This window comes from Megalops cyprinoides, chromosome 11 (genome assembly GCF_013368585.1).
Source record: "Megalops cyprinoides isolate fMegCyp1 chromosome 11, fMegCyp1.pri, whole genome shotgun sequence".
NCBI lineage: Eukaryota > Metazoa > Chordata > Actinopteri > Elopiformes > Megalopidae > Megalops > Megalops cyprinoides.
The window spans coordinates 2,854,625-2,871,798 of record NC_050593.1 but is presented as its reverse complement, the minus strand read 5'-3'; the positions used below and the strand labels follow the sequence as shown (position 1 = coordinate 2,871,798).

At 43.8% G+C, this 17,174-nt stretch overlaps 1 protein-coding gene across 1 annotated transcript in view; it reads right to left on the bottom strand.

Annotated features, from left to right (window-relative positions):
* The window catches only part of LOC118786056 (receptor tyrosine-protein kinase erbB-4-like), a 57,300-nt gene that overhangs the window by 22,736 nt on the left and 17,390 nt on the right, over positions 1-17,174 (bottom strand). The window contains exons 5-6 of the mRNA XM_036541085.1: positions 16,041-16,139; positions 14,112-14,297 (exon numbers count right to left, since the gene is read on the bottom strand). Of these exons, the coding sequence (XP_036396978.1) occupies positions 14,112-14,297; positions 16,041-16,139 (285 nt within the window). The remainder of the gene's footprint in view (positions 1-14,111; positions 14,298-16,040; positions 16,140-17,174) is intronic.

The following is a 17,174-nucleotide window of genomic DNA, read 5'->3' as shown; positions in this document are numbered from 1 at the left end:
TTTATTGTCCAGAGTGACACCAAGGTATCTGAAGCTGTCCACTATCTCCACTGGTTGGCTGTTGATGTATATGGGGTCATGTTGGGCGGTGTTCTTGAGGGTATCAGATATGAGTTCCTTTGTTTTTGTGATGTTGAGGAGGAGGTATTTGTCTGTGCACCACTGGGAGAAGTGAGCAACAGATTGTTGGTAGGCTGTGAGTGAGTCCTTGTCCGTAAGAAGAGCAAGTATGGCTGTGTCTCGAGTATGGCTGTGTTTATTGCACATTGCATAATATGAAAGATATGGACTAAGACTACAGTGTCTCTTTTAATATGTAACAAAGCTGTTACAGCAATGAACTGAAGATCATGGTGCATCTTACTGAACACAGACAATATAACTACAAAAAAAAACAACAAAGACCAGTATCCCACGCCAAACGCCAATTGATGATCACCCATCATGCTGCATTTCATTTTTGGAGTGCATGAATCAGGGAGTGTTTCTTCACAACAGCCTATGAATCACTCAGTGTTTCTATTAGGAGAAGTGGGTGTGTGGGCTGGAGCTGTTGAGGCTTTCCTCATCAGAGATGGTATTGCGGTGGCCTGACATTCGGCTGGTGGCTCTGCAGTTCTCGGCAAGCAGGTTGGGATCCGAGGGTGGGGCACACTTCTGTGCCCACTCCCTGCTGAATCCTCGAAAATGTCATGGCCCAGGCACTTAAATGTTACCAGGTGAAAAAAATTTCCATGAGTAAATGTCAATAATTCCTGTGGTTTGGGGGTGATATTAAAAAGGAAAAGATCACTTCTGATACACTCTCCAGACAGACCACATGTGTCTCCTCCACAGAGTGGCCTTGCTGCAGCCTACCGAAATGCTCTCCTCAGTGCTGCAAAGAGCCTCATCCTAGCACAAGGCCACAGTCTGTGTTGACTGGAGGAGTCAGCTCATGGCAGACAAGGACAGAGGCTATAGGTTACTGTCTGTGTGCTGCGGACTTGCACTCTCCTATAGCCACAAATTTAGGCAAGCACTTCAACGTGTAAGGACTCACAGTAGGTAGAACTGAGCAATCAGGTATGCCTGAAATATGTGCACCCGTTAGCACACAGAAATGTCTGTATAAACACATACACATAAACATGCACACACATACACACACACTCATCCTCACTCACACACACACACAGTCTACCCAATTCAGCCACAGCTGTGGTCATCTCCTTTATACCAATGATAACAGCAGATACAAATGTTACATTCATTCCCTCAGTGATGGATTTTGGCGTAATTAACTAAAGAATCTGGACTGCACAACCTAAATGTACCATAAAGGCATGGCTGACAGTGAAACAGTGGAAGCAGTCACACAGTGGTGTGATGATACTCCAGGAAACCATTGCCAGTTTAGTCACAGAGCTCTGAGGAGCACCGGGATCCCTAACAGAACACACTGACTAAAAGGTGTTCAGACACAGAGATCAGTGAGCCTTTATCTGCCAGACAAGCAGCTTATGGGCTATGCCTAGATAATGAGAGAGAAAAAAAAAACATTAAAAAAATAAAGACATGTAGATCTGCAAGGAAGGCTACACAGGGATGAGAGCTGTACAGGTCCAAAGGATGACCCAGTGCTGCAGCTCTGTCTTCTCTCCCCTGTAAAATTAACTCCTAACTTAAGCTTCGGAAGATGAAATCTGTCACTGATATGACACTGTTGATGTAATGCTGCTGTCACATCAGCTGCTGCTTGGCACCCTCATCTCAAATGCAGCTCTGAATAAACACATTTTGAAGCCAGCGATCCATCTGCTCTTTATAAGTGTGCCACATTTTATGTCAAAATCATTCCTCCCTTTATAAGCAGGTAACAGTCAATCTCAATAATCCACTGCATCAAAGAATGGACTAATGGAAATGTAATTGCAATTGAGATCAACGTTTAGGGTACAGTGTGTGAAACTCATGTTCTTGTCCTTGTCCTAAAATCCTCTCTGTGGCCCTTGCAATTGTGAACCCAAAGGCCTTGCAAAAAAGGCCTTTGGGTTCACAATTATGTTAAAAATAAAAACATATTTGTTTTTGATGTTGTGACTGGTTCCCCCTGTTGTTGTATTAACTGTTCCATGGGATTGCTTTGTTATCGCTTCCATTTGCAGCTGCACTGCCCTGTTAAGCCACTACCTTCCCTTTTAATTCCTGTATGAGCTGCAGGGTATCCTCACACAAGAATGACAGAGTGATTCAATATAACCTAAATGAATGGTGCTGGAGATGTACAATGCTAACTCTGATGTTGATCTAGCGATGTTGATCGCTGTCGTTTGATAAATAAACAAAGCCCTCGTCGTCCGTGGTATGACCACCCCCTGAATCCTTCTGTTGGCCATGTTTTGTTCTCCAGGGACTGCGGTCTTCTGTGTTGCAGAATGCATTAATGGCATATCCTCATTCTTTATCCAATGCAGACTGAAAGCCTATCCCTCAGGAGTCATGTTCGAGTCATCTGCACCACTATTTTTAAGCCAGAGCATGTCTGCCCAGAGCTGTGCATTCAATATCTCAATAATATTTCAATTTCATCTCTCTAATGATAAATCCATCCATTCACAGGTATATGTGAACATGTCCACACAAGTAGTCTGCTATGTGTCTGTTGGTCACCTTTAAGTAGTGTTTGATTCTCACACAACAATCGACTGATCTCACATCTCAGCCTATCACTTGATAGGCTATGAGTGAGACATGAAAATACAGCCCCTGTCACTGGGGTCTGGGGTCAGGTGTTAACCTCTGGCATATATCGACTGTGTGCCTATAGAGGACCTATCCTGCTCTCCATGCAGCTGCAGCAGCACTGTAACTGTGGATGCAGAATTTTAACTGCATAATTTGTGGATCTGTAAGCCTATGACTCCTCGTTCCCACATGCTATAATTACTGTTCACAGAAAACTCTTTAGACATGACAGTTCTCTTTACCCATGTGCCTGAGTATGTGCGTGTCTGTGCATCTATGTGTGTCTACAGCGCGTGCACGTACACTAGGTGTGTGTATGACTGAATGCATGTGTATATGTGTGTAATGAAACAGACTGGGATCCAAGTGCAGTGAATGGTCTTTAACAACAGAATCCAAAGTCGTGGTCTGGGACAACACAGGTCTGCACCGGGAAGCAGCAATACGAAAATCCAAATCCAAATCCAAAAACACTAGCAAGGTCCAAAGAACAGGCAAAGGGGTCAAAACACTGGAAACTCACAGGAGAACAACAGAGAGCAGGCTCAGTAGTGTTGCAGGAACAATACTTCACAAAGAGGCAACTGAACCTTAGTCCTTAAGTAGCCAGGGCTTGATTGATGAATGGGTTACAGGTGTGCTTGAGTGGTTGAGCCAGGCTGAAATGGGTGTGGCTGGTCTGGCTGAGTGGGTGTGACAATGTGCTTGTGTGGACATGGGTGTGTGTGTGTGTGTGTGTGTGTGTGTGTAAGGCTGTGTGCAGGGCCAGGCTGCATCCTGCCTCTGTGAATGTCAGACATACCAGTGGGATACGCCGGCTGTCATTAGTCACCACTGTCCCCAGGCAAGTGTTGGCACAGACGTTATCCATTCTCCAGTCTGCCTGTAAACACCTGTTGGCCTGTAGGCTTCGCTGGGCCTATTTATACCTGCTGCTCCCTTCACAGCCCTGCGGTGCGGCAGCTACGGTCCCGAAGTGGTGACCTACAGGTTACAGCTTCCAGCCCCAGGGGAGCCACTTGAAGGGGGAAGTTAGTCTTACTCACACGGGCAATGCCAATTATGTAGGGACAATGCCTATGATTTGAGAGGGGTACCGCTTATGTGTAAGGAATATCCTTACATGAGGTACCAATTATGTTTGGGATAATTAAATTAAGCACATGGAGGCGCCATACAATGGCGTAAATAGAATATCAGTCTCAAATTCGTTTCGTATATCAGTCTCATAAAATATACTAAACTATTAATTTGGAACTTCAATTAATAATTAAATTAATAATCATAATCGAAATTACCACACCAATAGTTAATCTTAATCAAATCACAATATTATATATTTAGCTAACTAAACAAATAACACTGATGATTTAACAAAAAGGTGAAGGTCTTTAGAATTCTGATAAGCAGAGGTTGGCGATATTCATTCCACGTGTAACATTACAACACACAACCTTGGAAAAATAAGGCATTTATTGAAATATAAAATCAGAGTCGGAAGGCACATGTATGTACAGTAAATGGAGCATGTGTACGTATTTACACTGATGTGTAGATTTGTGTGAATGTCTTGTGCGAGTGTATGAGCATGTATGTGTTCCTTTGTTCTGAGTGGCGCATGTGCTGCACATGCACGTGGGCTGCGCGTGCTTGCTGAACACATGTGTTCAAAGAAAACAAAGGAACATGCGTGTGGCGGCGAGTTTGAGTTGCCTATGTGCATGTGTGAACGAACATAACGTCTGTCTGGTACAGGATATGTTCGGATGATCGATAATCACGGGTTTATTCTGTGCAGATTAAATAGAGATAGCGGGGTTAGTAAAACAATATGCATGCAAAGACCCTACGTCTGTGTGGTATCTTAACTAACGCTGCACGGTGAATAGTGTGTGACAAATCAGTTAGGAACAACGAAACATGGCTAGTTACATTACTCGTAATGATTTGAAACACAAGGATGTACAACATTCACCTGTGTTTAGCTATGCAAAGTCCTATGCCCAGGGTTAACAGCCTACTGTAGCTCATGAAATGAGGTTCCAATCTTGCAGTTCCGTGGATAGTTTCGCTGGTGGTTCTGTCGTCGGGGAGCCAGGGCTGGTCTGCCGCACAGACGAGCCCTCGACTCAACCCCTGCAGCGAGTCTACCCGGTTGAAATCCTCAGTCCTGGAATCTGGCTCAAAATGTAATAAAGTGACAATAATAATGTAATGCTTTACATTGTGGATTACAGGGATGATCTCTGCTAATAAATGGAAAAGGTCTGTGCTTATCTCCCTAATACCTACCAACCCACCCACAACCACCAACACTGCTGCTACCTGCGCTGTCTGCAGGCTTGCAAATGGCATCCTTCAGTGCAGTAAACCCCTGCCCACAGCTTCACTGAATGAAATCAAAGGCTTAAAATTACAGGGCTCTATGCAACTTTGTAATGCCCTTCTGCTGTGCAACAGGTTAAATACCTGAAATCAATTTGTTTTCGCTTAGTGAATTGTGTGTAGGTATAATACAATGTAAACATGTAAAATAATACCATGAATTGTAACTGTTAACATTTCAAAGCATCATGTCTTTTAAAAGTATGGTCTGCAATTCTGACCTGCCTGATGGTGCTGCCAAGCAATCCCAGTGACTAATCTATAACCTCCGAGCATCCAGGAAGTAATCTCCACCAAATGAGGTTGAGCTAACCGGCTTGATGAACAAGAGCATGATGTGGGCGACCCTCTCAGTGCTCGCTCTGAGGAGCCATGACCTTAAATCAGGAGCGCTAAGCTACTTCACACATGCTACGAATACAAATAAATACAAACACGATGTGAGCAAAACAGTCACAGCCATTATGAACAGAGGCCATTTTAATAGCTTATTCCTGGCCTCCTCTTGATGGCAGCCAGAACTTTCAGTGCACTTGCTTTGAAGGCCTAGTCACAAATCCATGCTGGGAGCCCATCCTGAGTTAAAAAGGATTCATTTTCATATCCTGTGAAGAAACACTCAGTTCGATTTAAAAGGCAATTCTGCTTTAAAAGGCTTGCTTTTGAAGCCCTGTAAAGAGGGGCTTTTTTGTAATCTGACAACTGGGTTGGTTAGTTCTGACTTTACAGAAAAGTGGGCCAGAAATTATATGGGCCAGACAATGAAAATTCTCTCTGCTATTGCTGAAGCTATGGGTGGTCTGACTTGCTTGCTTGTTGAGAGGATTCTTCAAGGGGTGTGGTCAGACACAAAACCTCCATAGTCCATAGCGTAGGAACAGAAACAGCAAAGCAACCTCCCATTACCAAATGGTACCTTTCATAGAGTGGAATATCTGGCCGTAATAGAACATCTGTGGTTTGGAGAAGTGACAGAGAGCTGTTCAGATGCAACCTAGCCCTAATTATAATTCAGAGGAGCAGAGGAGCAAAGACAGAGAGGTAGGAAAGAAAGAGAGGACAGTCAAAGGTAAGGAAGAAAGAGAAGTAAGGATATACAGGCAGAAAGGGACAGGAAGGGAACGAGGGAAAGAGGAAGATGAGAGTACAGAGAAATATATATAATACAGAGAGAGAGAGAGAGATAAAGATAGAGAGAGAAGGGGAAAAAACAGAGAGACCAGAGAGTGAGCGGGAAAAGAGAAGGAGGTGTGCAGGACCCTGGGGTGGCCTAATGAGGCAGAGAGAGAGTGTGTCTGCTCAGCTAGAAGCGCTGGTTTGTACAGGGAAATGGCCCAGTCATGGCACTAACCTTCTCCAGATGAGATATCCATTACTGTATATTGTCTTTGTGAGGCAAGCACAAATTAAACGCAAAGGGAATAGGGAAAGTTATTAGTAAAAAGTGTGTGTGTGTGTGTGTGTGGGGGGGGGGGGGGGGGGTAAATAAAAGTCTTTTTCATTTTACTGACCAAGCAATTATTAGTGCTGCTGATTGCTTATTTAATAAGGGGAGGGGGAGCAGGAGCATTGTCACTGAATGCAGCATTGAGACACCATTGATGACAACCAGTCACTGTATTGCTGGGATGGAAAATTACGGTGGATTCAGCTGGTTTCAGTGCTGTGCTCTGAGGATAAGGCCAAAGAAGCAGGGTCAGTTGTTTTTCTCACCTCTGGATGATGGAGAAAAACACAAACACTATGGCTCTACAGGGTACTTCTAAACAGAATCATACATGGCCATTCCTGAGACAGGCAGAGAGATCCTCCAATTTGCATTGTTTATCAACTCCACTTGTACAGTATCAACACACCATGTTGTGGACACACCAGATGTGCTAAACTGTGCCCAGGTCAGTCTGTACCTGCTGCAATATATAACCAGACCAGTCTGTACCCACTGTGCTGTACCCAGGTCAGTCTGTACCTGCTGCACTGTACCCATATCAGTGTGTACTTGCTTCTCTGCTCTGCAACTAAGTCAGTCTGTGCTTGCTACACTACACCTAAGGCAGTCTGTACTCAGGCCACACTGTGCCTGCTTTGCCATACCCAGATCAGTCTGTGCCCACTGTGCTTGTACCCAGTGTGCGAAATACCAGGTGGCAATCGGGGGGTCCCCTCTACCCATACCTGCCAACATTTAGATTTCAAAATACGGGAGGTTTTTTCCGGGGAGGGGGGGGGTTGATGATAGTATGTAGTGTATGTATTGTACAGATTGTGTGTGTAGATTGTGTTTCATAGACGCTCTGGCAACTTGGGTAACGTCAGACAAACATACAAAACTTATGGATCCGTGTATGACGACTATTCATAATAAAGTTTGCCATGCAAATTACAGGAGTTTCCCGGGAAACCTGCGCACGTCTTTTGACTACAACTTTTGAATCATTGCAATGAAAAGCAAATACATTATTGTGTGTTTATTTTTCATACAAAGTGGGATGTAATGTCAGCCCTATGTTGGAGACAATGCAGAAATTTGCTGTGACTTCAAAACCGGATTACTCGATAACGCTTTGTCACACAGAGAAACAACTAGTATCGTCGAAAAGTTCTGCTGTTTATTTTGATATGCAGTACATATGCAGTACATCATGACTTACTCAACCGAGAAGCAGGAGTATGAAAATGGGGGAAGAAATTAGTAAAGATATCACTTTGCAGAAGTTTGACCTGTCTTCATAACGTGATTACTTCAGTATTCACAAATATATGACTAGCATCATTACAAAAGCTTCCGCTCTTTCTTGTGATATGTGTTCTGTATTCTTGGACCCCCAGAGACCCCCCGTATTTCGCACCCTGCTTGTACCATTCCCAAAGAAAATGAGAATTCCCGAACTGCCTGCGTGTATAATTAATTAATTAATGTGCTCATTAAAGCAAGTCCCAACAGGAATTACTCCATTAATGATCCGATTCTGTAATGGACTGTCAGAGAGAGGGATGAACCAGTAGAGCCACAGGCTCAGTTAAGCCTGCTGTGCTCAGGAGAGGAGGATAATTAAACAAACCTCTGGTAAATTCCTGTCACATCATAGGGTGGATTTTAGATGATCTCTGCATGGACTGTCAATCATTAAGGTCTCTACCTGCACTCAATCAATCATCATCTCTGGCTTCCATTTTTTCAACACAAATATGAAATGTTGTCATTTGAATAAATTTAAAAACTCTTTTATCCCTACTTCAATAAAAATTTGAAATGGCGGTAGATGTAATAGGGATGGAATCGATATGACAAATTTCCAGTTGTAGCACCTCTCTGTACTTTTTTGGCATTATAGGTTTTATTTAACATCAGTGTATGTTTTTTCCTGTCTTTTTTACTGTCTGTTGATTATTATATTCTTAGATATGTTTGTTGTTCCCCGTAGCTGTCTTACTCTGTCTTTATGTATGTGCAATGCTTTTCTCTATGAATGCAGCATGGGTGGAAGCCTGAGCCAAATTTCCTATAGTGTGGGACAATAAAGTATATCTTGAATCTTGAATCTTGTTCATCAGCTCAGCATGGTCACCTGCAACACTCTAAGAACTCTTGTTATTATTATGGATCTGGGTTTTAGCAATATGGGCTGTGTGCTTATCCAGGTCCCCCCCTGGGAGGTCTTTACAGTTCCTTGTCCTGTCTGACATTTCTCTCTTCCCTTTCAGTCTGTGATAGAGGGAGACAGCCACATTTAAAGTAGCAGAGGAGCAATCTCTCGTTGCCCCTGCTATTTCCGGTGGTAAAGCCAGGCCAGAATGGTGCCATGGTGATGGATGGGAGGGGCTTGCAGGGGTGCTACAGTGATGGGTGAGAGGGACCTGCTACTGAGACAGGCCACAGACAGACTCTGCCTTTCTCGCCAGGCTTGAGAGTGCTTGATTAATGGCTGCTATAAGAATAATGCCCTTATTCCCTCAGCAATGGAGCAGCGGTGCCTGCGTCCCTCAATCAGCCAATCAATTGAGAGCAGACAAGTCAGGTGCTATACTGCCATACACACGCGTGAGCCTGGACACAGACACACACACACACATGTGCTCACAAAACCTAGACTTCTCTCAAAATAGTATCCCTCACCTTCCTGGTGCTACACCACATGTACCTCACCCACCGCAAAAACATGGCATTGACAGGCCAGGAGGGAAAAGGACAATTACACAAATGTGAACCTGCCGTGACGGCTCTCCCTCTCTGCTCCACTTCCTCACACTGACCTGGGGGGAATCTGACAGGGGTAGCTTTGTCCCAAATTTTCCACAGCCCTTCAGAAAATTCACCTGAATGGAGGAGAAAAAGCTGGGGCAGGGCCAGGGAGGTGCTTGTGCATGAAATGAAGTCTGGGGGTAAGTGCACCAGAAGAGGTTTTGTCCACACACTGGCTGATATGACCACTGAGCACTCAACTAACCCCACAATGTTCTTTCTGAACTACTTTGCTATGATTCAGTTGCAACATTGCAGTAGGTGTTACAGAAACATTACAAGAACGTTAGGTGTTAGCAGAGTCAATGCCAGGTGACAGTTACAGCAACAGTTATGCAAAAGTTTGTCTGTCAGGTCCTTATTTGCCACTTATGCAAAATAAGGAGTTTATAAATAATGTATTACTGTGACGTGTCATTTATTAACAATGAGTCATAAACACAAAAACTTCAATTAGTGTGCATATATTATGTAGCTGTGTGTGTGTGTGTGTGTTAGTGTGTGTGTGCGTGCACGTCTGATGTGTTGCTGTGTCCAGTCGACACTCTCTATCCAATCTATGACTTGCAGGTGTTAAATATGAACAGCTACTTTTAAGGAACATTATTGGCTTGTTTGAGTGATGTTTTCATCCTGGCATACATTAGAAATAAATCTGTTCCTTGCAGTAAGTACCTGGCTGCATTTCCTGCCAGTTAGACACACTGGCTCCATCAGTCACTGGGGTGTGGGCCCTTGGCTATGCATAACCCTCCCCAACCTGTTCCCTTTTATCTGCCTGCTGCCCATGAGCTTTTGATGGAGCTGTCTGTCACACTGTGATTCCCCAATCAAAACAGAGAGCTTTCATGTATTTCTTCACCCTGTGTTACAAAGTACAAGCACAATGGGAGTGGCTGTTACTCCAAGAATCACCTTCATATTTAATTCAAAGGAGTAATACATTATTCCATTACATCAGTCAGGCAATGTTCCTGGAACCTGCCTCTGGTAAAGTCTCACATCTTTTCAGATTAGCAGTCTGCCACGCTGAAGTCCTTCATTTCTCCGAGTGATCTCCTTAATTAAGACAATTAATCAAAGTGTTTGCAGTGTTTAAATGGTTAGCGAGAGAGCCTGTACCAAGTCAATGAAGGTGTGGAGGCGATGCTGAGTAACTGTTTGCTAAGAGGCGAGGCAAAGACAAAAGCACAGTAAATTCCACATTATGCATTGACACATTACTTATCGGATATGTTGTAGGTGCAGGGAAAAAACAAAGGATTAGAAATGGTATGTGTAGAAAAGGGCCACATGTGTATGTTTCTGTCTTTGTCGTTGTCTTTGTTTGCGCACCACCCCCACCTCTCACAGGCACTTGTTTACGACTCAGTTGAAACCTGGCCAAACCGGTCCTGCTGCTCCCCTTATCAGCAGGACCCCCACCGGTAACTCGAGTCACAGGCGCACCCCCAAGGACGGCCCCCAGGTCACCATTTGCCCTCGGACCTGCCCGTATCCTTTGGCCACCAATCAGGGCCTCAATAGGGCCGGGGATACGGGACAAGATAAAGGTGGCAGTGACCTCCCCCACCTCAGTACCGGAACAATATCTGGGAGGTGAAGAACTGGAGAGACCAAGCCTTTGGGGACAAAACATTGTGCTGTTGTTGTGTGCGTCTGTGCCAAAGTAAGTAGTATGCCTAACTTCAACTGGTTGTAATATAATTGCCTGTAGAGAGGGAGGGGTGTGCATGTTAATTAAGATAGTGTGTCCTTAATGTATAAATGTTGTCGCAGCCATTCCTGCAGTTAAGCCTGTATGTACCATACCTGTTATCCTGGTACTGATTACTGATACAATGTACCGATCATTCTCCCTGCTTACTCTTTGCAGGGAACCACACACCCATACACCGCAAACCCTTGTATCCATCCGTTCAAAATCCCCAATAAACACCTGAACCCGGAACCTGACTCCTGTGTCCTGACCGACACCCCACTGTGATAGCAAACAAGCCTGAACCTAGTACGGGTGAAACTGCCCCCTCAGTTTCAGTATGTGTGCATATGCCCCCAGAATAGCCTGAATTCTTCATGGCATGGATTCAACAAGATGCTGGAAACATTCCTTAGAGATTCTGCTCCATGCTGACATGACAGCATCATGCAGTTGCTGCAGATTTGTTGGCTACACATTCACGAATGTCCCGTTCCACCACATCCCAAATGTGTTCTATTGGCTTGAGATCTGGTAACTGTGGAGGCTGTTGGAGTACACTGAACTCATTGTCATGTTCCTGGAACCAGTTTGAGATGACCAGGCTTGGGGAGTAACGGAATACATGTAACGGCGTTACGTAACTACCCACATAGCAGAAGGTTCTGGCCCGGATCCGGCATCAAGCCGGCACTGTTGGCCTATTGCTGGCATGGCAAGTGGTATGTTACCCGGATGTGGGCCAAGTCTGGCAATGATGGCACCGTTTATGTGATGGCATGCCACATGTGGCCCAGATCTGTCCACGCCACAAGTGGGCTGGGTTTATGTGGCCTAGATCTGTAGCAGACAGTACTTAAAATTAGAAGTCAATATCTTGGTTTGCAGTACGAATGTTAAAATTAACTATTTGTCCAGAAGAGACATGATGAAGCGATATTGGTTTGATAGTAAAGTCCGTGAAAGCCAAATTAGCTAGCTAGCTACTTGCACATTCAGCTGAAAAGTACAAATACCTCCTTACAAAGACAAATCTAGCTAGCTAGCTACAATACAAACAAAACAATAAATGTAACTAGCTAGCCACTATCACTTTCCGCTGACAAATACAAATATTACCTTGCAAACAAACACATAGCTAGCTTAGCTAGCTACAATAAAAAAAAAAAATGTAGAAAGCTAGATAGCTTGCTAGCTAATTTGGCTTTCATGCACTTTCCTCAACTGTCATATTACTAATAGCTGTCTAGCTAGCTATCAAACTAATGCAGCCTCATCACGTCTCTTCTGACCAAATACTTAATTTTACCATAGACACTGCAAGGAACCTGTTCTGACAACTTTAGTAGTAGTGGGGGTGGGTGGGTGGGGGGGGGGGGGGGGGGTTGGATAGTAAATAAATAATTGTATGTAGTGTGTGGATTGTGTGTGTAGATTGAGTTTCATAGACTGGCAACTTGGGTAACGTCAGACAAACATACAAAACTTATGGATCCGTGTATGACGATTATTCATAATAAAGTTTGCCATGGAAATTACGGGAGTTTCCTGGGAGACACAACAAAACAGGAGGGCGCTGGGAGATGGCTTTTGACTCATTGCAATGAAAAGCAAATACATTATTTTGTGTTTATTTTTCGTACAAAGTGGGATGTAATGTCAGCCCAAGAAATTTGCTGTGATTTCAAAACCGGATTACTCGATAACGCTTTGTCACACAGAGAAACAGCTAGTATCATCGAAAAGGGAAAGTTCTGCTGTTTATTTTGATATGCAGGTACATTCGTGACTTACTCAACCGAGAAAGCAGGAGTATGAAAATGGGGGAAGAAATTAGCAAAGATATTACTTTGCAGACGCTATATCTGTCTTCATAACGTGATTACTTACTTATGTACAAATATGTGACTAGCATCATTACGAAGCTCCGGTTCCACTCTTTCTTGTGATATGTGTTCCATATCTATGCAATGACAAGATCATGAGTAATTCAAACAAGAGTAATGGGTGTGGAGATGGACGCAGAGCTGTATACAGATTGTAACTGTAATTAAATTTGATGTAAATTCAAAATTATTTAAACAATGCTCAATTGGTATTAAGGTGCCTAATATGTGCCAAGAAAATGTTCCCCACACCATTACACCACCACCTCCATCTGGGACCACTGACACAAGGCAGGATGGATCGATGGATTCATGTTGGTTACGCCAAATTCTGACCCTACCATCTGCATGTCACAGCAGAAATCGAGATTCATCAGACCAGGCGATGTTTTTCCAATCGTCTGCCGTCCAGTTTTGTTGAGTCTGTGCCCACTGTAGTCAAAGTTTCCGGGTACCACTCCCTGACAGGAGTGGTACCCAGAGGGGTCTTCTGCTGCTGTAGCCCATCCACCTCAATGTTTGACGTGTTGTATGTTCAGAAATGCTTTTCTGCATAGCTGTGTTGTAACATGTGGTTATTACATTTACATTTACATTTATTCATTTAGCAGACGCTTTTATCCAAAGCCACTTACATAGGTTACAGTATTATTACAGTATTATTAACGTTACTGTCGCCTTCCTGTCAGCTTGGACCAGTCTGACCATTTTCATCTGACCTTTGTCATGAACAAGGCATTTTCGCCCATAGAACTGCCGCTCGCTAGATGTTTTTTGTTTTTCGCACCATTTCTCTATATTCTCTAGACTCTGTTTTGTGTGAAAATCCCAGGAGATCAGCTGTTTCTGAGATACTCAAACCACCCCGTCTGGCACCAACGATCATCCCACGGCCAACATTCACTTAAATCAGATTGCCTACCCATTCATGTTTTGTCTGAACAGCAACTGAACCTCTTGACTATGTCTTCGTGATTTTATGCATTGAGTTGCTGCCAGATGATTACACATATATACTTACTTACACACACACATACAAACATAAAACCACTGCCCCCCATGCCCTTTCTTACCAAGAAGAGATATACAGACAGCCCCTGATAGTTACCTTGCCCCACCCTCTAGCCTAAGTTACATGACTGTGTTTTGGGGGGCAGGGCCTATTTCTCACCTTGGCGATCTGCACACACCAGTTAAGCAACAGCTGGGACCCAATGTGGTCCTTGTGCTCGTGGACGTAATCTAGCAGGCAGCCATGGGGCATGAGCTGGGACACCAGCTGGAGGGTGGGGCTCAGACACACCCCCAGCAACCTCACCAGGTGGGGATGCTCCATGCTGGCCATAATCAGCGCCTCCTGGAGGTCAGACAGAGAGAGACTCAGGTACAGAATCATACATTCTGAGCAGACCTATCAACCAATGTGCAACCCACAGCATTTCTGTAGCATCAAACCACCACTCACACCACCGCTGCACCATTTTGGTGGTGCACAAAGAATGTTACATGCAAGCTGGGGTGTAAAAATGCCCACTTTGATCACACACATTCTGCATCATGTAATCTTTACACACATTACTGCATGCTTGTGTGTGCATCTCCTAAAGTGTAAAGTATGTGTACCAGACCATGTGTGACAGATTGTGTGTGACTGTGAGGTTCTCGCTCACACTCATCATTGATAATAGTGAGAGGAACATCTTATTCATTCAAAATACAAAGTTTACACTACATGTGCCCATGGGTGAAGTACATTATAAAGTCTCCAGTTGGGATGGGGTGTGTACATGTTTGTCACCTTCCAGAGGTAAATTAAGATATTCCTTTTCCATTCTACTTTTGCTGCAGCAGGGGCCCATGTATGACAGGCCAATATCCCATCAGCCCCTGTATGACAGGCCAATATCCCATCAGCCCCTGCGGCTGGCTTGTTTTTGGCAGGGACACAGTAGTGTGACCCCCTGGGGTGGGAGTTCTCATTAAGTGTCAGATTGGCTCCACACTCCAGCCAGGCTGAGGTCAGTCAGCTGCCTCTGGGTCTGCCTGAGGCTGTCACCTGCCTGGGACACCACATAGGACACCAACCAAACACACACCTCCAAACACCCAACACACATACATATGCATATGTATGTGTAGAGTTATGACACCCCTGCAGTACAATATATGATTGCATTAATTTTAGGGCTGCCCCCAAGATTTTCCTAGTTGACTAGTCGTCGCACGTGTATGACATTTATGACATTAATTTAATTATTTAAATATATATTTTTTGGGGCATTAGAAAATGGTTTGAGTTCCAGGGCTAAGGAAGAATGTTATAAGTAACATTGTTAACACTGTGCTACATTACAGAGAAATACAAAACTGTAATAATGAGCCTTTAAAATATAAATTTTACAAGCGCACACACGAAGGCAGCGAGCCGCCTGTTAATATGCTATTAACAGAACAATGCTAACAGAAAAACAGTTAATGATTCTGAATGTGTCAGAACAACCAGCAAGGAGACTGAACATTTTGTTAATTTATTTCAACACAGTATAACATAATACAACTTATGAACTTGTAACACCAACACAATAACTTATAAAACAAGTAAGTTCTGGTAAGTGTTGCATGCTGTACATGCTGATACAGTCAGGCATATCAGACTTGTATGTGCTTGGAGAAAATTGCCTTGTTACTTTCATCCCGGCTCTCCCCTACATGTTTCAGATGATAAATCATGTTTGAGGTCGTCGAATGATAGGCGAATCTTTGCATGCAGAGTTTGCATGTCACCTTCTTGGGGTCATCCTCTACATGGCTTGAAATGATCCCACATTTTGGATTATTTCCTGCCCGACATAGTCTAATAACTTTGTAATGACAAGGCGCAGCTCCCGAATGGAGTTTGAGGGGTTTTTTTTTTCCTGCAACTAACCGACCAATGAAAACTTGGTCAACTAAGACTTCTCATCGACTAACATTTGGTCGACTATTAGGGGGCAGCCCTAGTTAATTCCACCTACAGTGTAGTGTAAGGTCATGGCACTCCTGCAGTGCAGCAAAAGGTTGTGTTAACTACACCCACGTGTACTGTAAGGTTGTCACTCACGTCCATGAACTCCACACTGGCCTTGGGGCCCGTGGTCTCGTTCAGAATCTTAATGGCCACTGGAATCTTCACGGTCTCACCCTCTGGCACCCAGATTCCCTGAGAGAGGCATGAAGAGTGTTTCAGTTGCGCCTTATACAACACCCACACACACACACACACGCACACACACAAGCACACACACGCGCACACTTAATTAACCCATTCATGTACACACACACACATTCTCATAGACATACATACAAACACATACACAGTCACTCACACAAACACACACACATCAACTCCATACACACAAAAACACAAACGCCCACACACTCCCTCACCATCTATATCTAATCACCAACCCACCAACACACCCACCCACCAACTGCCCTCCCTACAGCCACATATGTACACACACACACACACACACACACATACACGCACACACAGAATCATGGGAGTGGCTATCTTGTGTATTGTCTCTTCATAAATGTGAAAGTCAGAGGTCTCAATGCAAATGACTGCAGTGTGACAGCAGTGTTGTGACATCACACATTGATGACAACATTGTGAGAACATTGTGCAGCAGCTGGGGAGACAGAGCATGGGCACCCTGATTTAAGAACATATTATGACGAAGGCCATTCAGCCCAACTAAGCTCACCATTTCTTAATTAAAGAGTATACAAAACTGCATCAAGTCTAGACTTGAACACAGCAAGGGTCTCTGCCTAAACTATATGACCTGGCAACCTATTTCATGTATTGATAACTCTTTGAGAAAAATAATATTTTCTTATATCAGTGCAGAACTTACTCTTAATTAGCTTCCATTCATGTCCTCTTGTTTTACAGACTGAACTCATCCTAAAAAATCTATTATAGTTAACCTTGTTGAGTCCTTTTCTTAGTTGATTCTATACTGTTGGCTAGACCCCCTAGTTTTGTATCATCTGCAAATTTTACTATTTTAGTACTAACCTCTGCATCAAGATCATTTATGCATATAAGAAATAGCAAAGGCCCCAACACCGATCCCTGTGGGACTCCACTTCGTACAGGACCCTGCTCTGATACAAATCCTCCCAGAGTTACAGTCTGCTCTCTATTTGACAACCAACTTCGAACCCACTCAGTGATAGCTCCTGT